Genomic DNA, 25597 nt, shown 5'->3' with positions numbered 1-25597 from the left:
TTTCTTTATTCACTACTTTCGCACTATCCGCCGACCCTGATGTCCTAGCCGTGTCTGAATCCTGGTTTAGGAAAGCCATCAAAAATCCTGAAATTTCCATCCCCAATTGCAACATTTTCCGTCAAGACAACTGCCAGATGGGGCAGAATTGTAATCTACTGTAGAGGGAGCCTGCAGAGTTCTGTCATACTATTCAGGTCTATTCCCAAACAATTGGAGCATCTACTTTTTAAAGATCCATCTCTTCAGAAATAAGTCCCTCACTGCCACTTGTTATAGACCCCCCCCAGAGCTGAATTGATTGTCCCCCATCTATCGTCAGAGTTCGTACTGCAAGGTGACCTAAATTGGGATATGCTAAACACCCCGTCCGTCCTACAATCTAAGCTAGATGCCCTCAATCTCACACAAATTATCAAAGAACCTACCAGGTACAACCCCAAATCTGCAAAAATGGGCAGCCTCATAGATATCATCCTGACCAACCTGCCCACTAAATACACCTCTGCTGTTTTCAACCAGGATCTCAGCGATCACTGCCTCATTGCCTGCGTCCGTTATGGGTCCGCGGTCAAACGACCACCCCTCGACTGTCAAACGCTCCCTAAAACACTTTTGCAAGCAGGCCTTTCTAAACAACCTGGCCTGGAAGGATATTGACCTCATCCCGTCAGTAGAGGATGCCTAGTTGTTCTTTAAAAGTGCTTTCCTCATCATCTTTATAAGCATGCCCCTTTCAAAAAATGTAGAACTAAGAACATATATAGCCCTTACTTCACTCCAGAGTTGACTGCCTTTGACCAGCACAAAAACACCCTGTGGCGTACTGCACTAGCATCGCATGGTCTCCACGATATGAACCTTTTCAGGGAAGTCAGGAATCGATGCACACAGTCAGTTAGGAAAGCAAAGGCTTACTTTTTCAGATACAGAGAATTATAAGTGAAATTATCTGTCTCTGTATCACACCTGTTTTTTACAAACAAATGTTGGAAAAATGACTTGTCACGCACAAAGTAGATGTCCTAACTGACTTGCCAAAACTATAGTTTGTTAACAAGATATGTGTGGAGTCGTTGAATATGAGTTTTAATGACTGCAACCTAAGTGTAGGTTGGAGTCAACCTCCACTGTCTTCAAACTAAGGCAACCATGGCATCCTTGACAGGGAGAGGCGTCCATCCATGATTTTCTAGCTAGCTACATTTTCAGACATGACACTTTTCTGGTTTTAACATATTCATTCTCATTTTAAGTTAGTGTATTGTTAGCAAGCTAGCTAACGTTACAAATAATAAGATCATACTTGTATCTCAGAGCCATTTGCTTTGCTCGTTAAAGCCTAATGTTAGTAAGCCAATTTATATTATGGTTGATTATCTACCTGTAGGGTAGTAAAGTCATGAGTTGGATTTATGGTTAATTGTTTAGCTAGCTAGCTACATGCCTCAACAAGACAACACTATACAATTAACAATTTCAATAGAATGTCACTGCAACAACTGTTTATAGATCTAACGGGTAAATTCCCTCTGGTCTCTGGCAGAGCACTCTCGTCTGTGTGAAATGTACTAACGCCGAACACTTGTTTTTATTTGGCTAGTGTCAGTAAACGTTGGCCAAAAAAAATGTAAATTGTTGCCAGCTGCACAGTTTCAGTCACCAATGTTCTGGATAACATAAAAACAGCCTAACTAACTCGTTAGGGCGGGTAAAATGGTCAGTGAACAGTTATCTCGCGTTAGCCAGATAGCTCGAGTGCTTGATTGTTAGGACAGAACGCTTCGATCAACACTTGAAGAGATAGATGGGGCTAAAGCTTGAGGGTGTGAACGGTGCTGAATGGGTGTAGACAACAAGCTCTCCAGTAGGTACCAAAACATTCAAAGGCCTTTTTCTCTCAGCTTTCAAAGCAGAATTACTTTCCCATTGTTCCTCAAATGCAGTGTATGGTGTAGTCTGTGTATTTTTAAATATTTTTTACATTGGATAAAAGCAATTTCACATTTTACACAAGACCGAATCGAGGAGGTCATTCACACATGGACTTGATCTTTTACCAAATAGGGCTATCTTCTGTAAACCACCCCTACCATGTCACAACACAACTGATTGGCTCAAATGACAAACTTTTAACAAGGCACACTTGTTTATGTAAATGCATTCCAGGTGACTACCTCATGAAGCTGGTTGAAAGACTGCCAAGTGTGCAAAGCTGTCATCAAGGCAAAGGGTGGCTACTTTGAAGAATCTAAAATAGAAAATTATATTTTGATTTTGGTTACTACATGATTCCATATGTGTTATTTCATAGTTTTGATGTCTTCTATTATTCTACAGTGTAGAAAATAGTTCAAATAAAGAAACTCTTGAATGAGTAGTTGTCAACTTTTGACTTGTACTGTATGTAGAATATTTCCCCCCTCACTATATCGCGCAGTTCAGGCTTGATCTGATTTATCTCTAGAGAAACTGTGCATTGAGCTCAGAATTGACTTTAAATGGAACAAATTGTGTAATGCTGGTCCCATACAGGAGGACCTAGCACACTAAAGGCTGCCTGGCCAACCCAGGAGGAGGAGTTAGAGGGAGTATCAGAGCGAAGCAGCAGTGATGATGCTTGCCTGGGGTCCATAATGTCTCCTTGTTAATCTACTACGCCCTTTGGTATTCCCAGATCCTCCCAGTCTGCTAATAGTTGTCGGTCAGATCTGTTTAACCCCAAAGTGGTATGGGCGAGGGACCAAAATGGAACCAGTATGAAGAAAAGTGAAAGATCCGCTTGAACATAATTTCTCCTATAAACAGATCTATATTTAGGTAACACCTATAGGTGGGGGTAGCTTTGGATAGATCTCTGTGAGGTGCTCCAAGCAGTCCTGTTGCGCTCCAGTACACAGACCTGTTAATGTGCACTATGCAGCAGGACGCTGACAGTCCTGCTCACAGTTATGGTACTAGCTGTGGGTTAACTGCTATTTATAGCCTAGCCTTCCACAGTTGGTGGATGCACAATTGTAGGTTAGTATGCTGGGAATGGGAGGGGAGGGCCATAGGCAGTAGGCATGTCTCCGTGTGTTAACCCCATGGTGTTTGCACAGATTATATTCTAGCTCCTATTACCCTCTCCGGTACAAAAATGTATGTACCAATCACAGATCGGCACTTTTAATCTCTGATCTAGCAAGGTCGTATAGGTATTTGGTACTAACGCTGGAAACCTTGCCTTCAATTCCGTTTGAGCACACAGACCAGTGATGGACAGCTATTGAAGCCAATCCCTCTGGGATCAGCTGGTCTGGTGTTGAATGTGTCACCCACTCTGTGGCAGGGCCACGGTCTTACCCTGTGTCACAGAGGCTGTGTCAGACTTCACAGTTCATGCTGCAGCTTTAGTGTTCTGATCAATTCCCAATGAGTCATGCATCTACACCTACATTTGAAATATGTCTACCATATCCGGATTCCCCTTTCCTGCGCTGTGTTCAAATGTCAGAATGCGTTCTATAAACGGTGGGTGAGGCAAAATATGATAACCCAACTGATGGCAGAAGCTAACTACTGTAGATAACTAGCCAGATAACCTCTGTAGCTTAGCAAGCAACACTAAAATGATTGCAAATGGATTAGCATAACTCTAGCCAAGCCCAAAATGTTTTTTTTTAGATAGTTGGCTAGCTTTTATGGGGAAACCTAGTCCTCACATGCTAGGAATGTATTTCCTCCACTGTTATAATGAAAAGGTGCCTCAGTCCCAAACTCAAGATTTCGGGAGTGCTGATGACGTCGCCCACTGTATGCACGGTTGGTACCCTGAATGTGTCTAGACTGAGGTGAACACAATCAGACCACAAAGCGACTTTTGTGCGTCTAGACCAGTCTTTTCAATGTGATCTTTGTGTTCTGATAGCAGAAGTCGCATGTAAGTGGAGACATGACCTGATGTACCTAGTAGTCACCATCAGGCCACAGTGTAGGGACAGACTGTGTGTGTTCCCTACACACACAGTCTGGGGAAGCTCTTTCGTCTGTTCTCCCTCACTCTAATGGCTGTCAGCAGACCCACACAGCCCCTGGGCTGTCCACACCACTGCCTGAACCTGACTCTGCTTTGTGTGTGCGTGAGGAGCGACCCGTTGAGCTACCTCATTATCATACATGGGCGAGACACAAAAGCCCCTTGCGAACGAGGCAGCGTTCCCGTCCTGGGCTGCAGCCCAGTCTGAGCTTCAACAGACTTTCACCTTGGTGTCAGGTTTCTCACTTAGCACCTCGCCAGTTCTACCCGCAAACAAGCAGGTGAAATGCACCACACTTTGGGTCTATTGAACCCAACTCTGTTTTTTTATGGTTGATACTCTATTAGGAATTTAGTCGCCTCTTCCGTTGAGACCATTTAGTGCTGACGGAAAACAACTAGTTTTGTGTTGCGTAGTGTTTCTTCAGAGGCCGGTACTGTAGCAGCTGCACTGTGATCAATAGCAGCTGCATTATTGACTGGTCTCTACTCTCACAGCCAGCTCAGCTTTGGCTGGCTTCTCCACTGGCTCAAAGTGGCTCGCTCAACTCCTTCAGTCTCTTGCTGACTTTGTCACGTGTTGCTCTATATCTGATCAGAGAATGCACTGACATCTACATACTTTACCATGGAGTAAACTACAACCTCTTCCCCCATCTCTCTTCACCTCTGTCTGTTCTTTCTGTTCCACCCCAATCCTCAGTGTGTTCTGGTGGTTGTAGGAAGTCTGGTCAGCAGTGGGTCAGTTGGCTGGTATGTGTAGTAGGTACAGTACAGACAGGGTCTGTTAGTGAGGTAGGGTCAGCAGTGGGTCAGTTGGCTGGTATGTGTAGTAGGTACAGTACAGACAGGGTCTGTTAGTGAGGTAGGGTCAGCAGTGGGTCAGTTGGCTGGTATGTGTAGCAGATACAGCATAGTACAGACTCTGGGCCGTCTTGTGCTGCTGCTCACTAGACCATCTCTCTCTCACCACTGCTCATCTGGTTTGTGTTGAGAAGAGGGGCATCAATATTCGTTCCTGATCTGTGTGTTTATGCTTTCTCTTTTGTGTGTGTGTGTGTGTGTGTTTGTGAGAGAGACACAGACACATTGCCTGCCTAGCCTATACATTGCCTGCTCTAAGGTGGATTAGCTCGTCACCCAACGCCTGTACCCACCCCCTCTCCCTGCTCAAATGTCATCTTCATCTGACCCCTCCCCCCCGGGGCGATCAGCCCCCCCATTACCAGACAGCTCACCCCCCTTTACACCGCCTTTGATGTGCTGGGCCAACCTTTATTTTAGGTAGGCTATATGTTTTAGCAGTGTGCAGCATAATTACATGGGTGGACGGCAGTAACGACATGGATGGATGACCATCCGTTAGCTCACAACAAACTGGCTCGTTCTATCTTATTACCATGTATGATGATGTAATGTTATCTCACCATTCTGTCATTCATCTGGGCAGCTCTACCTCTTGTGGGCGTTATGTTGCCAGGGAATCGTTGAGAAGGATGACTGGGGAAAGAGTGCGATTTGCTTCTGGTTTTACTGGATGAACGTTGAAGAACAGCGGAGAGGGTTTCAGTGATGTTTAGAGAGACTGTGTTGAATGGCCTACTAGCTATTAGTGTGATCTGTCTTCCCCTGGTTGTAGTCTGGAGTGGGGAGGTTGTCTGTGCGCCTACTGCGCTCTAGTCTGAGAGTTGGAGAGAGGCCAGCACATCTGGCTGTGGTTAGGGGCTTTATGGAGTGTCTGGAGCTGCCTGCTCAGTGATAACCCCTTGTTTCAGGTAACCTCTCCAGGGCCACAGTATCAGACCAGGGGCCTCGGGGCCCCTCAGTCAGTCAGCTCCTGCCCTGGCTGCTGTTTCCGGACAGGGCCCATGTAGCTCAGCTCCAGCAGGTTGGGATTGGAGGATGGGGTTTGAGGTGAGGTGATTGTTTGTTGTGTGATAGTGGAGAGGGGTTTTGGACTGATATGGGAGAGAGGGGACTGGCTGGCGTAATGGGGGGGCCCTCCTAAAGCTTTGTCTCACACCGATTGGTTGAGAGATCATCCTCCACTTCCTGTCTTTAGCCTACATTCTTTCCTGCTTTATTTTGTAGTCCACCCCTCCCCATGACCTGAATCTGAGACATGAGAAATCAGTGAGACAAAGACATTCACGTCACGAGTAGTGAATTGGCCTACATATCCAACAATGTTACGGTGATTCCTCTTCATTTACTGGATGAAACCGCCATTTCTTCCAAAGATTGTCACCCAAGCGTCATGCTTAAGGACTGCGTTCTCTGGGCTCACAGATGAGTGGGGGGCCGCAGGGGGTGAAAACTGAACCTCTCCAATGCACCTGTGACCTTTCACCTCAACCAAAGGCTTGTGTGTCTCGACGGGGACTCGAGTTATAAGTAATGTCACTGATGTTTTTATGGACAGTGGCCCCGGGATCAAAGTTGAGAGGATTATAAGTCTAGAGATTAACGACATGAAGGCTTTTGTCTCATCCATAGCTGGAGAGAATAAGCTGCTTGGCTTTTGTCATTAACCCCGCATATTTTCAATTGATTGTGGAATGTTCATTCAAAATAGTCTAGATGGAGATGGTCCAGAGACGTGTGTGTGTGTGTGTGTGTGTGTGTGTGTGCGTGCGTGCATTTATACGCGTCTTGTTCAGATACACAGCTGCTTCTATCATCAAAAACAATACTGCTTTAGCCGTTATCATACACACTGCAGCCCCACAGCAGTGGAAATCCCCATTTTGGTTTCTATCCGGATAATTATTAGCAGCTTTTATCGGTTTTGAGGGGTTTGAGATTGAGGGAGGGTAAGAGACTATTTCTGTCTCTGTTTATGTAAGGAGTGACTGGTGCTGAGAGAGAGAGAGAGAGAGAGGACTGTGGGAATGTTTGTTCAGCACAGAGATCGTAGCCCCAGTCCATGTCTGTCTGTTTGGATGCTAGTGATTGTTCTGTATCTATGCTAGGCTTAACCAGCCACGTGACTGTACACAGTGGACTGAATCAATGTGATGGTTGTCTATGGAAAGAACTCTGACGGTTGGTCACTTGTAGATTATAGGTCACTATGTACATAGCTAAGATGGGGTTTACTGTAAGAAGGCATGTTTTGCAAGTTCAAGTGGCGCACACACACACACACACACACACACACACACACACACACACACACACACACACACACACACACACACACACCTTATTAACCTTAACCCAGCTGATCAGTGTATTACTGTTACCCTCGGTTGACCTCGTGATGACTGATCTGCTATCTTCTCCTTTTCTCTTTGTCTCTACAGGGGAGACATGTCAAAACTGGACAGCTGGCAGCCATCAAGGTCATGGACGTCACAGAGGTAAAGAAGTTCAAACTGACTGGAACACCCCGTGTGTGTGTTGTTCAAGGAGGATGTTACATGGCCAGGTCTATTGGTGAAACGATGTAGTCTGAAGCTGAGCTGCGATGACCTTTCACATTTCAAACGGCCCACTATGCCTGTTTATTTGTCATCCAGGTCTTTCAGATCATCTGACCATTGTCTTATTTGGGCCTCAGATTAAAGGATAAATGGCCTAATGTCAGGTGGCTTTGCAGGGTTATTACAGTGAGATTGACGCAAAGGGCCTTACCCATGGTTGTTGAAAGTGTCTTCGCCTAATCAACAATAGAATTAATATACATTTTTATTTCTGTGAGAAAAATACCTTTAATTGGGAGAGGTACAAGCTCTTGATGCATTTTAGCCTTCGATACATTTTAGCCTTCGATACACACTATATATACACTATGAATACAAAAGTATGTGGACACAGTGGATTCGGCTATTAGTGTATAAAATAGAGCACGCATCCATGCAATCTCCATAGACAAACAATTGGCAGTAGATTGGCCATACTGAAGACCTTTGACTTTCAATGTGGCACCAACAAGTCAGTTTGTCAACTTTCTGCCCTGCTGGAGCTGCCCCGGTCAACTGTAAGTGCTGTTATTGTGAAGTGGAAGCGTCTAGGAGCAACAGCGGCTCAGCCGCGAAGCAGTAGAGCACACAAGCTCACAGAACGGGACCGCAGAGTGCTGAAGCAGGTACAAATCGCCTGTCTTCGGTTGCAACACTCACTACTGAGTTCCAAACTGCCTCTGGAAGCAACGTCAGCACAAGAACTGTTCGTCGGGAGCTTCGTGACATATGTTTCCATGGCCGAGCAGTTGTACACAAGCCTAAGATCACCATGCGCAATGCCAATCGTCGGCTGGAGTGGTGTAAAGCTTGCCGCCATTGGACTCTGGAGCAGTGGAAACGCTTTCTCTGGCGTGATGAATCCCGCTTCACCGTCTTGCAGTCCGACGGACGAATCCGCCCAAACCCAGATGCAAGGAGAATGCTACCTGCCCCAATGCATAGTGCTAACTGTAAAGTTTGGTGGAGGAGGAATTATGGTCTGGGCCTGCTTTTCATGGTTTGGTTAGGTCCTTTAGTTCCCCTGAAGGGAAACCTTAACACTACAGCATACAATGACATTCCTGACGATTCTGTGCTTCCAACTTTGTGGCACCAGTTTGGGGGAGGCACTTTCCTGTTTCAGCATGACAATTACACCTTGCACAAAGCGAGGTTCATACAGAAATGGTTTGTCGATCGGTGTGGTAGAACTTGACTGGCCTGCACAGAGCCTTGACCTCAACCCCATCGGACACCTTTGGGAGGAATTGGAACGCCAACTGCGAGCCAGGCCTAATCGCCCAACATCAGTGCCCCACCTTACTAATGCTCTTGTGGCTGAATGGAAGCAAGTCCCCGCATTAATGTTCCAACATCTAGTGGAGGCTGTTATGGAAGAAAAGAGGGGACCAACTTCATATTAACACCCATGAATTTGGAATGAGGTGTTCGCCAAGCATGTAGTGATCTTGAAGTGTAGTTAGCCAACTCCTCATTTAGAATATACTAGTCTACATGGAAATTGTTTGAGGTCCTGTCTACATTTCAGGAAGAACTTTGACTTCTCCGTAATCAGCCGCTCGTAAATCTCAGTATAATAAGCAGAGCTCATTACAGCTAAAGCCAGCGGGATGTTTTATGGCTAAATTACGTCATTTTGAGGCAGGAGGGCAGCCCTTTGCTCTCTCTGTGGCATTCTGCTTTTATCTACTGAAATAGGACCTCCAAGTGAATATGGAACTAGCTGGACCACCCACACACACACACACACACCCTAATGACCCCCCCCCCCCCCCAAGGAACTTGTGGTTAGTTTTATGATATAGCCGTTGCAGTATAGACCTACCATGTGGTCCATGTCGTATAACATAGACAATGTTTAAGAGTAAATGTTAAGTCAAATTCTCAATTCCGTTTCATACCAATGTGGTCATTCTGGTTCTAGACCAGTTTGTCTGTTCTTATGCCCTGACTTGCCCCCTGTCTGCCACTCCCTGCTGACTGTCATGAGTAAGGCTCTGATGTGTTTCCTAACCGTTTCCTGCCATGGGTGTCATAGGGCATGTCTCACCTGGTTTCCACTAGTTATACCCCAGCCACAAAACCAAAAGGCTTATCTTTTAAAATTCATGAAAACAAAACTGAATTTTTTTGGGGGTCTTAATTTAAGGTTAGGCATAAGGTTAAGGTTATACTTAAAAATTAAGAAGATAAATTGTAGAACTAGGTGGTTTATGACTTTGTCTGTGGTAACTTGTGACGACCCACTCCACCCCCCGGTTACGTGGTCATACACCTGGCCGGATATAGCCTCTCGTCTATGATAGGAGGGATAGATGTAGAGATTTCACCACTATAGGCTATGAATGACTCTGTTGCTTCACCCTGCCAGGTAGAAGAGCACCTGTTATCTCAACAGCAGCTCTCTGTTGTCCTGACAAACTGTTACTGTTGCTGAGAGAGGGAGAGGTGGGCATGGCAGTCCTGGGCTGTACTATTAGCCTGCTCTGCTCTCCCACTAGGCTACCTGCTGGGGCTGCAGGTAGCCTAGTGGTTAGAGCGTTGGACTAGTAACCGAAAGGTTGCAAAATCGAATCCCCGAGCTGACAAGGTAGTAATCTGTCCTTTTGCTCCCCTTTACCCACTGTTCCCAGGCCGTCATTGAAGATAAGAATTTGTTCTTAACAGACTTGCCTAGTTAAATAAAGGTGAAATAAATATGCCTGGCCATGCTGTGTATTGTTTTACCCGTTGACCTACATGGTGCTGTGTTAACCGCTTGAATGATGATGGCAATGATCATTGAATGATCATTTCTGTCTAAATAGAAAATGACATAACCAAAAGTGAACCCCCTTAGTTTTTGTCCCAGTGATTGTCAGGAATGCTCAGCCAGCCGCCTGTTCACAAACAGCTGCAGGAAACATGGGAAAGAGGGAGGGCTAGAGGAGGAGCAAATGAGAGCGAGTGCAGCAATAAGGCTGCCTGCACAGCCAACAGACAGCCTCTACTTGCTGGCACTGGAAGGGTCTGGTGGAAGAGAACTGTGCGTGTACCTACGTGCATCTTTAAACGCACCACCGCTGTCACAGTAACTGCATCGCTCTTCACTAATGTCCCCATGGTTCAGACTCCTCCTTTCCACCAGGGCTTTCTGTAAGACGAGGGGTTTAACACTCGCTGTGTGTCAGTTACTGTCACTGTTAATCATTGTCAAGTTGTTGCAACGGAAGAGATTAAGCTAATGGTGGGGTGACCTTTTTGTTGTCTTCCTCGCGGTTTTCATGTGAGGTGGGGGAGGGAGGATGTTTTTGTGTGGGTGTATGTGTCTTGGATGTGTAAAACCCCAGTGATTTGAGGGGGTGTGTGGGGATATGGGTGTGTGGGGATATGGGTGTCACATTGAAAATAAATGTGGGCTCTAATGGAATTCCAGTTGTTTAGCTGAGGGGATTTGATGTATACATGGACAGTTGTATAAGGGATGTGACAAATGAAATACATTTTAGTGTTTAAATAAAATCTGTTTTCTGTAAAAACAATATGAACATTAATACAATTCCAAGTCAATTAACAATGCTGCCCTGCTATTGCCAGCAATGGTTTGGGTCTCCCTTTCCAGATGGTTAAGCATTGCACCTGTACTTCAATTCCACCTTGCAAAGTTTGCGTTTCCTTGTCATTTAACTTCTCAAAGTATTGCCATACAGGGCTTTGCTTGCCTTTCTCTGCCATTTTTCCAACCGTTAACGACGATGACGCAATGTTGGATAATCGACTCCAAAATAATTGATTCCTTGACACCTTGCACGTCGACTCCCATGTCAAGATTGACTCAGAAGATTCACAATTTTTTTAGAATTGAGACTGATTAGTTGCCGTGATTCTGAGAAGACGAACACTCGCATCTTTCATAGTGAGGGATGGAGAGAGAGGAGTGGGGCACATTATAGGTAGGTCGGACACCAGGCAGACAGTCAGAACCGTGCACGAGGCCTATCTATCGGCAATCAAAAGCAGTGTCTCACAATGGAATGCTGTACACACTCGCATCATTAGAGAAGAGAGAGCAGGGGAGCCATGGAGAGGGGCGGAGGGGCGGAGGGGCGGAGGGGGCAGGCAGAACCGTGCTCGTATGTCTTGGTCATCTGTCTCTCGCAATGTCTCGTCTTCCTTGATTCGCTAATTCACCAAAGTAGCCTAAAGTTTGCCTCTTCCTCTCTGGTTTTAATTAAATTACACAACTTTCCCCAGGCCTCTATAGCCTATCGTCTCGTTATGCCATAAGATGGAAAATAATATATAACTGCACTGTGATTTTTAAATTTTGTGGAAGGCAAATGTTTCTGTTTGGGATTTTTCTTTAATGTTAAGGATCTCAATTTAGTTTAAACATTTTTAATGTTGAAATGTTCACAGCCTTAATACAGATAGTATAATGGATTCTGTCTTCCATGGACCCCCACACACACACACACACACACACACACACACACACATCATTAATACCCAAACAAAGAAGTCGTTAGAGGAGTGTGTGTACTGCGTAGCCGAGATGTCACATTGTTTAGGGGCCGTGGATGAATGAGGGTTTAATTTCCCCCCTACAAAGGCACTTACCAACCCCCGCCAGACTTGACCTTTGTGGAATGTGGGAAATGATTGACTATTATCCATCTGTAACCAGCCACACACGATAGTGATTTTCCTAAGACGTCGTCCTCCCCCGGCCTTCTCTCTTTATCTAATGACTAATGGTGTCTTGTGTGTTTGTAGGACGAGGAGGAGGAAATCAAACTGGAGATCAATATGCTCAAGAAGTATTCCCATCACAGGAACATTGCCACATACTACGGTGCTTTTATCAAGAAGAGTCCCCCAGGGCATGATGACCAACTGTGGGTGAGTGTCTAGCCTGCGTGTTTCCCAATGGCTGAATAATCAGAACTGGTATATCTGCAGCAGGAATCAGACCATAAGTCTTCTACTGTTTTGACTCTCATATAGCCTTAGAAGTGCTTATGTAGGCGTCTGACTGAGAATTGTGTGTGTGTCCTGTAGCTGGTGATGGAGTTCTGTGGGGCGGGCTCCATCACAGACCTGGTGAAGAACACTAAAGGAAACCAGCTCAAGGAGGACTGGATCGCCTACATCTCCAGAGAAATCCTCCGGGTGAGCCTGTCCTCCAGCCCCCTCCATCCCCTCTTTCCTTCTATCTTCAGTCTCCTTGTTCATTGTGTAATAATATGTCAATATAAAGGTGACAAGTTTTTACCCTCCGCTACTTCAAAGCTCTGGTCTTAGACATGTGGTCTCATCTCTACACACCTCCCTCTCCTCCTCCTCCTCTTCTTCAGGGACTGGCCCACCTGCACGCCCACCATGTCATCCACCGTGACATCAAGGGACAGAACGTCCTGCTCACAGAGAACGCAGAGGTCAAGCTTGGTAAGTGACAATATGTTTTGTACATTACGGACAACAACCCTGATTAATCTGAACCCTATAGCTCCAAAATCACAGCCATTTTAGCCAGTCACCTAGTCTAGATGTTTACTACAATGCAGTTGTATATAACTAGTTTTAACTTCTGATTGGTTGTCTTGCAGTGGACTTTGGCGTGAGCGCCCAGTTGGACCGGACAGTGGGGAGGAGGAATACATTCATCGGGACTCCCTATTGGATGGCGCCCGAGGTCATCGCCTGTGACGAGAACCCTGAGGCCACCTACGACTACAGAGTAAGACTCGCGCCCTCTTCCACACAGTACTGTGACGTTTTAGCCTTGATTTGAACCTGCCACTTATGTCCTCCTTGACATCTGTAGCTACTGGTAACTTAAGCTACTGCTACATTGTGGGCTAGAATGCACGAGTCTGCCTGGTAGAGTATGTTGCTCTTCAGTGTCTGATGTAGTGAGTGTGTGTGTGTTGCTATGTCTGATGCCTCTCTCACTGTGTCTCTCCTCTTCCAGAGTGACTTGTGGTCAACTGGAATCACTGCCATCGAAATGGCCGAAGGAGCTCCTCGTAAGTACCTGCCCTTGTTTTTTACCTTTTCTCCCGGTCATGTTTTTACTGATTCCCTCTGGTGTGTGTGTGTGTGTGTTCACTTTTAGCGCTGTGCGATATGCATCCGATGCGAGCACTCTTCCTCATCCCAAGGAACCCTCCCCCGCGACTCAAGTCCAAGAAGTGGTAAGTTACCAAGATTCTGTCAGCTGGGTTTAGAGGTCTCCTCGCTCTCCTCCCTCGTCCTCCTCTCTGAACAGCTGTGGCACATGGGAGGAAGGCCTGTTGGCTCACTGCGAGACTCCTCAGCCCTCTTTCCGGGGGGAAACTCAACCCTCTGAGACTTTCCTCTGGCACCGGTGCATTTACGATTATGACCGCTTTTCTTCTGAGATGGGTTTTTCTCAGAATATTCATTGTATATAAGTTATGAAAGGCTCACTGGATTTCTGTCTAAATGTATAAAACAGGTTCCTTCTATTTCAGACTTGTAGCTTCTCAGGCTCTTTTGACGGTTAGTTTAGTTTCTGTCATTTGTTGTCTTGTCAGTGGGTTGTAGAAGATGGATTTATTTTACGTCAGACAACAAGCCCCCCAGGCTACATGATTACTGGTGGTAATACGACTATCTCATTAGCGGCCTCATCTGTCTTGACCCTTCCTCTTTCAGGTCTAAGAAGTTTTGCAGCTTCATCGAGGGCTCCCTGGTGAAGAACTACAACCAGCGCCCCCCCACCGAGCAGCTGCTCAAGCACCCCTTCATCAGGGACCAGCCCAACGAGAGACAGGTCCGCATCCAGCTCAAAGACCACATCGACCGCACCAAGAAGAAGAGGGGGGAGAAAGGTGAGTCTGCCTCTCTACCTGTTTAATCAGAGTCTTAAAGCAACACTGTGACCATGATGACGGTGCCCTATTAGTGTAAGAGCTGTTTGAAAAGACCGCCAGAAATTTGTGCCTGTTTTGGTGGGATGGAGCTGTTGCCTACCTGGTGAAATCACCAGGTGGTGAATTAGTTAATAGGCCAATGAGAAAGTTCCAAACCTCTCTGCCAAGAACAGCACATTTTCCCCACTCAGACCACTCCCAGATACTTCAAGCAAATTTATTGCTTGAGAAATTTGTCTTTGATAAGAAGCTATTTTTGTGTCTTTGTTTTCAATTAAAATGGTCAAAATCACAGTAAGGTACTTAATTGTTACCCATAAATGATTTGATATTGAGATAAAAACCTCTGCATTGGGCCTTTTGTGTGTTTTACATTGGATAGCCCATGTTTCTACATCTTGTCACACTATCCACGTATTGTTTTTCAGACGAGACTGAATATGAGTACAGCGGGAGTGAGGAGGAAGAGGAGGATGCTGGAGAGCAAGAGGGAGAGCCTAGGTAATGTCTTAGTGTTACACATTGATGTACACAGTTAATTTTGCAATTCACAATATAGCGGGATATCTCTGCTCACCTGTCACCAGTGTAGCAAACACCTACCTGGAAACGCTAAACAACTCCACCCATCTGACACAGAAACTAAGGATTCCCTTGAACTAACTCACTGTTCCCATGAACTAACTCACTGTTCCCATGAACTAACTCACTGTTCCCATGAACTAACTCACTGTTCCCATGAACTAACTCACTGTTCCCATGAACTAACTCACTGTTCCCATGAACTAACTCACTGTTCCCATGAACTAACTCATGAACGAACTCACTGTTGCCTTGAAATAAATCACTATTCCCTTGTTTCCGCTTGTCCACCCTGCAGCTCCATAGTGAACATGCCGGGTGAGTCGACGCTTCGTAAGGACTTCATCCGGCTGCAGCAGGAGAACAAGGAGCGCTCGGAGGCGCTGCGCCGACAGCAGCTCCTGCAGGAACAGCAGCTCCGTGAGCAGGAGGAGTACAAGCGCCAACTACTGGCCGAGAGGCAGAAACGCATTGAGCAACAGAAGGAGCAGAGGAGGCGGCTGGAGGAGGTAGAGTTAATAAACATTGATTCATGGATTTTAAAGTAAAACTTGTATGTAGAATTTAGGGTGCGAGTACAGTGCGAGGTGCTGCATGCTCTGAATAACTCGATTGGTTAGTTCTGCTGTCTGTGAAGAAATGGGCGGGGTGTAGGTTGATCCTGCATCCACGATTGGACAGAGCGAAACTGTGATCACCCCATAGAGGGTCGAACTTGGATAGCCCACAATGACGCAGCCCATGCTGTCACAGAAGACTGCCATTACAAGGATAAAAGGTGTCCTATATTTTTAGATCAATAGACAGCTGCTCCTCGCTTGATCAATTCACCAAAGCCTGTATTTGACTTCCCATCCTCTCTTGTTTTCCTCAAATCATTCAGATCACTGCTACTATGGACAATCATTGCCATAGTAGCAGTGACATCTCATAATATCTTTGAACAGGGAATCCCAACTAGAATTTCAGCTCTCCCTGTGTGTCGTATCCCTGAGGTTCTCTCTCTGTCGCCCCCTCCTGGTGCCTCACAGCAACAGCGGCGCGAGCGCGAGATGAGGAGGCAGCAGGAGCGTGAGCAGCGCCGCCGCGAGCAGGAGGAGAAGAGGCGCATGGAGGAGATGGAACGACGGCGGAAAGAGGACGACGAGCGCCGGAGGGCGGAGGAGGAGAAGAGGAGGAGCGACCGTGAGCAGGTAGGTCTTTAAATGACAAGAAGCACTCAACTGCCCAGCATGTAGGCCAATTATTGCCACTTCCTGTATTTCATCCAATCATGGCGGCTGTTGTTTGATTGACAGGAGTACATTCGTCGGCAGCTGGAGGAGGAGCAGAGGCACCTGGAGATCCTGCAGCAGCAGCTGCTCCATGAACAGGCCATGCTCCTGGTAAGAAACCTGCATCCTACCACTCTTACTCTCCAGGGGCGCGTTCAGGAGGGCGTAATGTTACAAAACGTTGAGAAATTGGTGAAGTGGGACACCCATGAGTCTTTGTAAAGTAGAACAGGGAATGGTGTCTGGAGCTGTATTCTATTACATTTGTATTGACAACGTTGTAAATGTTGCACCCCATTGAGAAAGCCCCTGTTTTCAGGACTGGATCGCACATTTAGGATCAAGCTCTTTTCTAGAACATAGATAGTAATCAAGGCAAGGTGTTATGGCTATATTGTATGAATTATGGTTGACGTTAGCTGTTGTATAGATTAGTCATTCGGAAATACCCTACAGGAAGATGGAGTTCCTATGTTTCTCTGCCAGGGTCTCTGGTTACATTTACATCCTGAGGAAATGAGTTGAGATTTTATTTATTTATTTATGTGTGTATATGAAGTCACCTTTTATGTTTCTTTATTGCTCAGCATTCACCATTCTGTCTTGCTTCCCATAAATTGAACCATTCCACACTATTCACCCACAATCCTCAACTTTGGTTCTATTACTCGCTAAAGGTTGTAACATTTATTTGTGAGTAATGAAATTAATCTCCATTTGAAGGAAGACATTATTTAACATGTTTGTAGGCTTGAATTTATCAAGCTAGCTTCATCTTTATAGAACTAAGCTGAATCGGTCTTCAAGTGCTTCATTTAATTCAATTCACCCCCCGAGGTAGCATTAGCTTGCACATGCCATTAGCCACTTTCCCCCATGTCTAATGTGCCTCAACTCAGCCGCGCACTCTGCATCAGGAGTTCAAGTGGCGTGAGCTGGAGGAGCAGCGGAAGGCAGAGCGTCTCCACCAGCGTCTGCAGCAGGAGCAGGCCTATCTGCTGTCCCTCCAGCACGACAATAAACCACCGCAGCCCTGCGAAAAGACTGAAGACCCCAAGAGAATGTCCCCTGACAGTACTAACAAAGCTCCTCAGACAACGTCCCCAGGCCCCGTGGGCGATAGAGCCCCAGCTCCACAACCCCACGTCCTCAATAATTCTAATGCTATTGCTTCACGGAGAACGTCCTGCGATAACACTAGGTCCCCACATGCCCATTTCCTGGACAGTGTTACTGCTAACGCCCCACGGAGAATGTCCTCGGATACCACAAAGTCCCCACAAACCATGTCCTGCGATAACACTACCAAGGTCCCTCAGAAACTGTCCCCAAACAGTGTTGATAAAGACTCAGAAAAGACCCCCTCTGACAATAGCGATGCCCTAGCCACCCAGTCCACAGACGTTACTAAACCCTCACAGACCAGGGGCCTAGACGGCCCCAAGTCCCCACAGACAGACCGCTCGGAGGCTAGCGACGCTCTCAGTGATCCTCAGCCAATCAGAGAGGTGAACCCCAACACGACATCACTTCCTCCTGCTGCCTGCTGCTACTTCTATTCTAGCTGCCTGCCCCCCTCTCCACACAGCGTGTTATGTTAGCACTGGTGGTGTGAGCTGGCGCTATGGTTGTCTTTTTTCTTTCAGTTATCGTCTTAAAATAGTGTTTAATACCTCACACAGTCCAATGTAGCACTGCGTTTTATGTATGCGACACAAAATAGCCTATAACGTTACCGTACTAGGATAACGTTGTTGTCTGTTTTTAAATGATTAGTGAATAGACTTCTCAGCCAACCATTTTGTTTGAGGAGCGAGGACAGTCAGAGAAAAGAAAGCCAGTCGCTCACAACCACCGCCTCTCTCTAAAACTGTACTGCTTCACTTCTGGCTCTAGTCTTTGCTTGACTATCTGATGCTTCTCTACTAAAACGTCTTGAGGATGACGTGTCTGAGTCTTGAGAGGACTGAGCAAGAAAAATACTAAGTATAGACTGAAGCGCTGCAAGCTGGATCTCTGTCAACATCATTTTGCATTCAGGACCAAATGGTTTGCTTACGCAGAACACGGTACATTTTCTCTTGCCATTAGTCAGCTATAATTAATTTAATGAAAATGCATCTATTTTTACTTCATGCATTCACTGTTGAGTTGCCATACCTGAATGTAGCACATATTTAAATCAATGGGCTTGAATTGATAAAGGGACCCAGCAGAGGCGGTGATGAGTTGAAGCTGTCAGTACTTCACATATTCTTGTGAATTACCAGTTGTATTGCTGTCTACTGCAGTGGTGAAAATGAAGTAGTCAGGTGTTCCTGCTCTTGTCGTCCTCTCACATACCTACTAAATAAGCGTGATGGTTTGTAATGCGGCTGTGCCTTGTACTGTTCAGGTAAGTGACTGGAGAGGATGTCATGCATGTGGTCAGCTCAGGCCCACACTAACATATGTGTGCTGCTGGGTCCCAGAGAGAGACTGTGTGCTGCTGGGTCCCAGAGAGAGACTGTGTGCTGCTGGGTCCCAGAGAGAGACTGTGTGCTGCTGGGTCCCAGAGAGAGACTGTGTGCTGCTGGGTCCCAGAGAGAGACTGTGTGCTGCTGGGTCCCAGAGAGAGACTGTGTGCTGCTGGGTCCCAGAGAGAGACTGTGTGCTGCTGGGTCCCAGAGAGAGACTGTGTGCTGCTGGGTCCCAGAGAGAGAGAGAGAGACTGTGCTGCTGCTGGGTCCCAGAGAGAGGCTGTGTGCTGCTGGGTCCCAGAGAGAGAGGCTGTGTGCTGCTGGGTCCCAGAGAGAGGCTGTGTGCTGCTGGGTCCCAGAGAGAGGCTGTGCTGCTGGGTCCCAGAGAGAGGCTGTGTGCTGCTGGGTCCCAGAGAGGCTGTGTGCTGCTGGGTCCCAGAGAGAGGCTGTGTGCTGCTGGGTCCCAGAGAGAGGCTGTGTGCTGCTGGGTCCCAGAGAGAGGCTGTGTGCTGCTGGGTCCCAGAGAGAGGCTGTGTGCTGCTGGGTCCCAGAGAGAGGCTGTGTGCTGCTGGGTCCCAGAGAGAGGCTGTGGGTGCTGCTGGGTCCCAGAGAGAGGCTGTGTGCTGCTGGGTCCCAGAGAGAGGCTGTGTGCTGCTGGGTCCCAGAGAGAGGCTGTGTGCTGCTGGGTCCCAGAGAGAGGCTGTGTGCTGCTGGGTCCCAGAGAGAGGCTGTGTGCTGCTGGGTCCCAGAGAGAGGCTGTGTGCTGCTGGGTCCCAGAGAGAGGCTGTGTGCTGCTGGGTCCCAGAGAGAGGCTGTGTGCTGCTGGGTCCCAGAGAGAGGCTGTGTGCTGCTGGGTCCCAGAGAGAGGCTGTGTGCTGCTGGGTCCCAGAGAGAGGCTGTGTGCTGCTGGGTCCCAGAGAGAGGCTGTGTGCTGCTGGGTCCCAGAGAGAGGCTGTGTGCTGCTGGGTCCCAGAGAGAGGCTGTGTGCTGCTGGGTCCCAGAGAGAGGCTGTGTGCTGCTGGGTCCCAGAGAGAGGCTGTGTGCTGCTGGGTCCCAGAGAGGCTGGCTGCTGGGTCCCAGAGAGAGGCTGCTGCTGGGTCCCAGAGAGAGGCTGTGTGCTGCTGGGTCCCAGAGAGAGGCTGTGTGCTGCTGGGTCCCAGAGAGAGGCTGTGTGCTGCTGGGTCCCAGAGAGAGGCTGTGTGCTGCTGGGTCCCAGTGCTGCTGGGTCCCAGAGAGAGGCTGTGTGCTGCTGGGTCCCAGAGAGAGGCTGTGTGCTGCTGGGTCCCAGAGAGAGGCTGTGTGCTGCTGGGTCCCAGAGAGAGGCTGTGTGCTGCTGGGTCCCAGAGAGAGGCTGTGTGCTGCTGGGTCCCAGAGAGAGGCTGTGTGCTGCTGGGTCCCAGAGAGAGGCTGTGTGCTGCTGGGTCCCAGAGAGAGGCTGTGTGCTGCTGGGTCCCAGAGAGAGGCTGTGTGCTGCTGGGTCCCAGAGAGAGGCTGTGTGCTGCTGGGTCCCAGAGAGAGGCTGTGTGCTGCTGGGTCCCAGAGAGAGGCTGTGTGCTGCTGGGTCCCAGAGAGAGGCTGTGTGCTGCTGGGTCCCAGAGAGAGGCTGTGTGCTGCTGGGTCCCAGAGAGAGGCTGTGTGCTGCTGGGTCCCAGAGAGAGGCTGTGTGCTGCTGGGTCCCAGAGAGAGACTGTGTGCTGCTGGGTCCCAGAGAGAGACTGTGTGCTGCTGGGTCCCAGAGAGAGACTGTGTGCTGCTGGGTCCCAGAGAGAGACTGTGTGCTGCTGGGTCCCAGAGAGAGACTCTGTTCTCTGGTGTGAGTCCCCTGGAGGTGTAAGATATCATTAACAAGCCTGTCTGAGGTGGGCTCATGTGCATGTCAGCGGACTTTCCCTCCATGTCGATAACAAGGCGTCGGCTTCAGTGTTGACTCTTCCTCGTGCTCCTAGTCTTTCTCCTTGTGTGTTTTGTCGTTGAGTTAATGCCTCAACCTTGACCCCACTGATCCTCACTGACCCTGTCTGTCTGTCCTGCACTCCCAGGCCGACGAGCGCTTCCGAAAGAACATTCAGGGCTCCCCCCAGACCGCCCCACCCACCAAGCAGCCCCCCGTGCCCCCCCGCTCTGAACCCTTCTCTAACGGCAGCTCCTCCTCCGAGTCTGTCCCGCCTGCCATGCACCGGCCCATGGAACCACAGGTAAACCCCTCATCCTTCCCCCCTTCTCTCGATCTACCGCTCTCCATATAGTAGGTTATCTGACAGCAAGGCCTTGGTGCCACGAGTTGTCCATTCTAGCACCCACACATATAATTCAATGTCTATTTCTGTGGATGAGCTTGTAGAGGTCCCAATTAGAGGTCGACCGATTTATCGGAATGGTCGATTAATTAGGGCCGATTTCAAATTTTCATAACAATCGGAAATCAGTATTTTTGGCAACCGATTTGGCAGATATATATATATATATATATATATATATTTAGAATTCTTTTTAAATTTTATTATTTTTTACACCTTTTATTTAACTAGGCAAGTCTGTTAAGAACACATTCTTAATTTCAATGACGGCCTAGGAACGGTGGGTTAACTGCCTCGTTCAGTGGCAGAACGACAGATTGAATCCCCTGAGCTGACAAGGTACAAATCTTGCAACCTTAGTTAACTAGTCCAACGCTCTAACCACCTGATTACATTGCACTCCATGAGGAGACAGCCTGGTTGCGCGAATGCAGTGAGCTAAGGTAAGTTGTTAGCTAGCAGTAAACTTATCTTATAAAAAACAATCAATCATAATCACTAGTTAACTACACATGGTTGATGATATTACTAGTTTATCTGGCGTGTCCTGCATTCCATATAATCGATGCGGTGCTGTCATTGCCTCAATGTGTACCTAACCATAAACATCAATGCCTTTCTTAAAATCAATACACAGAAGTACATATTTTTAAACCTGCATATTTCGCTAAAAGAAATCCAGGTTAGCAGGCAATATTAACCAGGTGAAATTGTGTCACTTATAATAATAATATATAATATATGCCATTTAGCAGACGCTTTTATCCAAAGCGACTTACAGTCATGTGTGCTTCTCTTGCGTTCATTGCACGCAGAGTCAGTGTATATGCAACAGTTTGGGCTGCCTAATTTGCCAGAATTTTACCTAATTTTGACATAACAGTGAAGGTTGTGCAATGTAACCGGAATATTTAGGCTTATGGATGCCACCCGTTAGATAAAATACGGAACGGTTCCGTATTTCACTTAAAGAATAAACGTCTCGTTTCCGGATTTGACCATATTAATGACCAAAGGCTCGTATTTCTGTGTGTTATTATGTTATAATTAAGTCTATGATTTGATGGAGCAGTCTGACTGAGTGATGTTAGGCAGCAGCAGGCTGGTAAGCATTCATTCAAGTAGCACTTTTGTGCGTTTTCCAGCAGCTGTTTATGACTTCAAGCATATCAACTCCTGAGATTAGGCTGGTGTAACCGAAGTGAAATGGCTAGCTAGTTAGCGGGGTGCGCGCTAATATCGTTTCAAACGTCACTCGCTCTGAGACTTGGAGTAGTTGTTCCCCTTGCTCTGCATGGGGAACGCTGCTTCGAGGGTGGCTGTTGTCGATGTGTTCCTGGTTCGAGCCCAGGTAGGGGCGAGGGACTGAAGCTATAATGTTACACTGGCAATACTAAAGTGCCTATAAGAACATCCAATAGTCAAAGGTATATGGAATACAAATGGTATATAGAGAAATATTCCTATAATAACTACAACCTAAAACTTCTTACCTGGGAATATTGAAGACTCGTGTTAAAAGGAACCACCAGCTTTCATATGTTCTGAGCAAGGAACTTAAACGTTAGCTTTCTTACATGGCACATATTGCACTTTTACTTTCTTCTCCAACACTTTGTTTTTGCAAACTAAATTGAACATGATTCATTATTTATTTGAGGCTAAATTGATTTTATTGATGTATTATATTAAGTTAAAATAAGTGTTCATTCAGTATTGTTGTAAATGTCATTATTACAAATAAACAAAATAAAAAAATTGGCCGATTTTAATCGGTATCGGCCTTTTTTTGCTCCTCCAATAAACGGTATCGGAGTTGAAAAATCATAATCGGTCGACCTCTAGTCCCAATAGAATGACATGCTCCATCATGTCAGTAGATCTACTCATATCTGTTATGATGTTATAGTGGGATTTCTGGGACCTTCCTCTAATTGACCTGAGCAAAAGCTTGTCCCTTCAGTGGTGTGATAAACCTTACCCAGGATGCCAGAGGAGGCTGCATGTGATTGGCTGCTTGGTTCCCCTTCACTCATCTCCTTGCCCCTCTCACTGTGCCATTCAACTATCTGTTGTCCTGTTATTTGTCTTCACTGTAAATGTTTTTGTGTGTGAACCTGTTTGACTGTTTCTGTTGTCACTTCTGTTGTCTCGGACTGCATGACGTATGTGCAATGCAAGTCTATTATATGCATATGTTACATGTATATGCATATGTTTTCAGCCATGTCCTTCATCTCTGTGCCTTCACTCTGTGGTTTGACCTTCTCCCACCTACCTCCCCCCTGTTCTCTCCCCTCTGTGTGTCTGTCTGTCTGGAAGGTCCAGTGGTCCCACCTGGCCGCTCTTAAGAGCAGCAGCGCCGCCCCGCCCCCCGTCGTGTCTCGCTCCCATTCCTTCAGTGAACCCGCGGTTCCTAGTTTTGCACATCTCCATCTGCGCTCCCAGGAGCCCCACAACCACCACCATCACCCCTCTGCTGCTGCACGCACTGACCCCCAGCCCCCCGCCTCGGGCCCCAGCGACGAGGTGCCCCCCAGGGTAAGAAAGGACAGCCCAGGGGACCCCCTTTTCCAGCCCCCATCCGTGGTCCCCTTAGAGGGGCAAGATAGCAATGTCTACAGCCTCTCTGGGTGTCCCATCCGGCAGCAGTGGGATTACACTGTGGGCTTTTGCCTTCACCATTATAAGGCTATGTTCCACAGTATAGTGTAGAGCTACAATAAGGTAGATTAGACTATTAGTCTGGTTCACTAGTATAATCAGTGACTGATAGCTATCTTGACAAATATCTCCTGGTTGTAGCTGCAATTGTCCCAGTGTACAGTACTGGAGTCCCTATAGTAATTAGCTTTACTCAGTGCTGTGCTTCCACTGGCTAACTACACACCATATGGTCCTGCATGGCTTCATGAGTTGTTCCTCTTCTAGTACTTCACCGTGTACATCCTGCATGTCCATCATATTCACTCTGTTCACTAATGTAACGGAGGGCCTACCAAAACCATTACCTAGACCAGTGTTTCCCAAAACTCGGTCCTGCCCACACCCAAACCTCATTTATTTTTTTTGTCCCAGCACTGCACAGTTGAATCAAATAGTCAAAGCTTGATGATGAGTTGGTTATTTGAATCAGCTGTGTAGTGCTTGGACAAAACCCAAAACGTTCTCCTAGTAGTTTGGGAAACTGAGTTTATTACCAATATCCATGTCTTGTCTGTAGATGACTAAAATGATCCAGCGATCAATTTGTAGTTGATGGGTAGAATGCACATTTGGGAAGAGGGATTGGGGCTATGCAGCGGTGCCAGGCCCTGCTGTGTGGTGGTGGTAGTTTATGCTCCTGTAGCCAGGCGTGTGAGGGCGTCCGTCTTGTCTACCACAGGTTCCAGTGAGGACAACGTCCAGGTCCCCTGTGTTGTCACGCAGAGACTCTCCTCTCCAGGCCTCTGCCCCGCCTAGCAACCAGGCAGTACAGCGGAACGCCGGCAGGTAGGTGGTCAACTCTGTGTGGTGTTGGAAAGAGTTAAATTGTTCGCGGGGTGGGTATGGGGAAGTGTGTGTTTTCAATCCCCTGTGTTGCTTGTCTTCCAGTAACGCGGAGCCACGTCTGCTGTGGGACCGAGTGGAGAAGCTGGTTCCCAGGCCCGGCAGTGGCAGCTCCTCTGGCTCCTCCAGCTCCCAGGCCGGCTCAGGGGAGAGGTTCAGAGCACGCTGTGAGTAACACACACACAGAATACTGGATGTACAATACTGCATTTAGTATCTTGTAGGTCTTCCACTGATGTTGGTTTACCATCCTCTCCTCCAGCATCGTCTAAGTCTGAGGGCTCCCCACTGCAACGCCCCGACAACGCTGCCAAGAAGCCTGACGACAAGAAGGACTTTGCCCGACCCAACCGGCCAGCCGTAAGAACATGTCTCTTATGACTGTATCCACATCCTGCTGTAGTAGTGGTCCCTGCATCTGGCTGTAAACCAGGCCAGCACTGCAGCCTGCTACAGTAACAGTGTGGTGGTGTTTCTATGACTGACCATCCCGTTGTCTTATCTTTTGGTGTTCCCTATGGGCCATGACACGACAACCTGTGGAATCCCATTACTCCAACGATGTGATTATGGGGGAGTTGTATAGGGTGACGTGGTAAGCACGCGTGCATAAGAATATGTCATGCTCTGATGCTTATTTCCACTGCATGGGCCACCATGTATGCTAAAACGTTTCAGATGAGGGCTATCCTGTGAAGCTCAGGGCCAAATTCCATCGCGCTTCCATTTGACTCTCACTCATTGGTCCTCCTCTCCTTGGCTGACACGTGATTGGCTGACGATGCAACTCTGACCCGCCCCTCTCCCCGCTGTCTTCTTTCCTCCTGCTGTCTTCTTTCCTCCTGCTGTCTTCTTTCCTCCTGCTGTCTTCTTTCCTCCTGCTGTCTTCTTTCCTCCTGCTGTCTTCTTTCCTCCTGCTGTCTTCTTTCCTCCTGCTGTCTTCTTTCCTCCTGCTGTCTTCTTCTTGCCTCCTGCCTGCGCCATCCCAATCCAGTTGCTCTTCACCTGGCACATCACAAGTTACTGTTTTCAGCAGTGTTGGCTCTTAACTGAGGTTAATGTTATGGCCTTAA

General features: G+C 47.4%; 1 protein-coding gene across 1 annotated transcript in view; it reads left to right on the top strand.

The window, feature by feature from the left end:
• Positions 1-25597, top strand: part of LOC124007867 (mitogen-activated protein kinase kinase kinase kinase 4-like) — a 51253-nt gene that overhangs the window by 13666 nt on the left and 11990 nt on the right. The window contains 18 exon segments of the mRNA XM_046318660.1: positions 7324-7380; positions 12241-12366; positions 12526-12636; positions 12822-12912; positions 13074-13204; positions 13439-13493; positions 13583-13661; positions 14146-14321; positions 14792-14864; positions 15244-15454; positions 15977-16138; positions 16244-16330; positions 20718-20873; positions 23298-23516; positions 24361-24467; positions 24570-24691; positions 24787-24884; positions 25111-25119. Of these exon segments, the coding sequence (XP_046174616.1) occupies positions 7324-7380; positions 12241-12366; positions 12526-12636; positions 12822-12912; positions 13074-13204; positions 13439-13493; positions 13583-13661; positions 14146-14321; positions 14792-14864; positions 15244-15454; positions 15977-16138; positions 16244-16330; positions 20718-20873; positions 23298-23516; positions 24361-24467; positions 24570-24691; positions 24787-24884; positions 25111-25119 (2070 nt within the window).

Source organism: Oncorhynchus gorbuscha, linkage group LG21 (genome assembly GCF_021184085.1).
Source record: "Oncorhynchus gorbuscha isolate QuinsamMale2020 ecotype Even-year linkage group LG21, OgorEven_v1.0, whole genome shotgun sequence".
In the NCBI taxonomy this organism is placed as follows: domain Eukaryota; kingdom Metazoa; phylum Chordata; class Actinopteri; order Salmoniformes; family Salmonidae; genus Oncorhynchus; species Oncorhynchus gorbuscha.
Note: the sequence above shows the minus strand (reverse complement) of the source record. Positions and strands in the feature narration are given on the sequence as shown.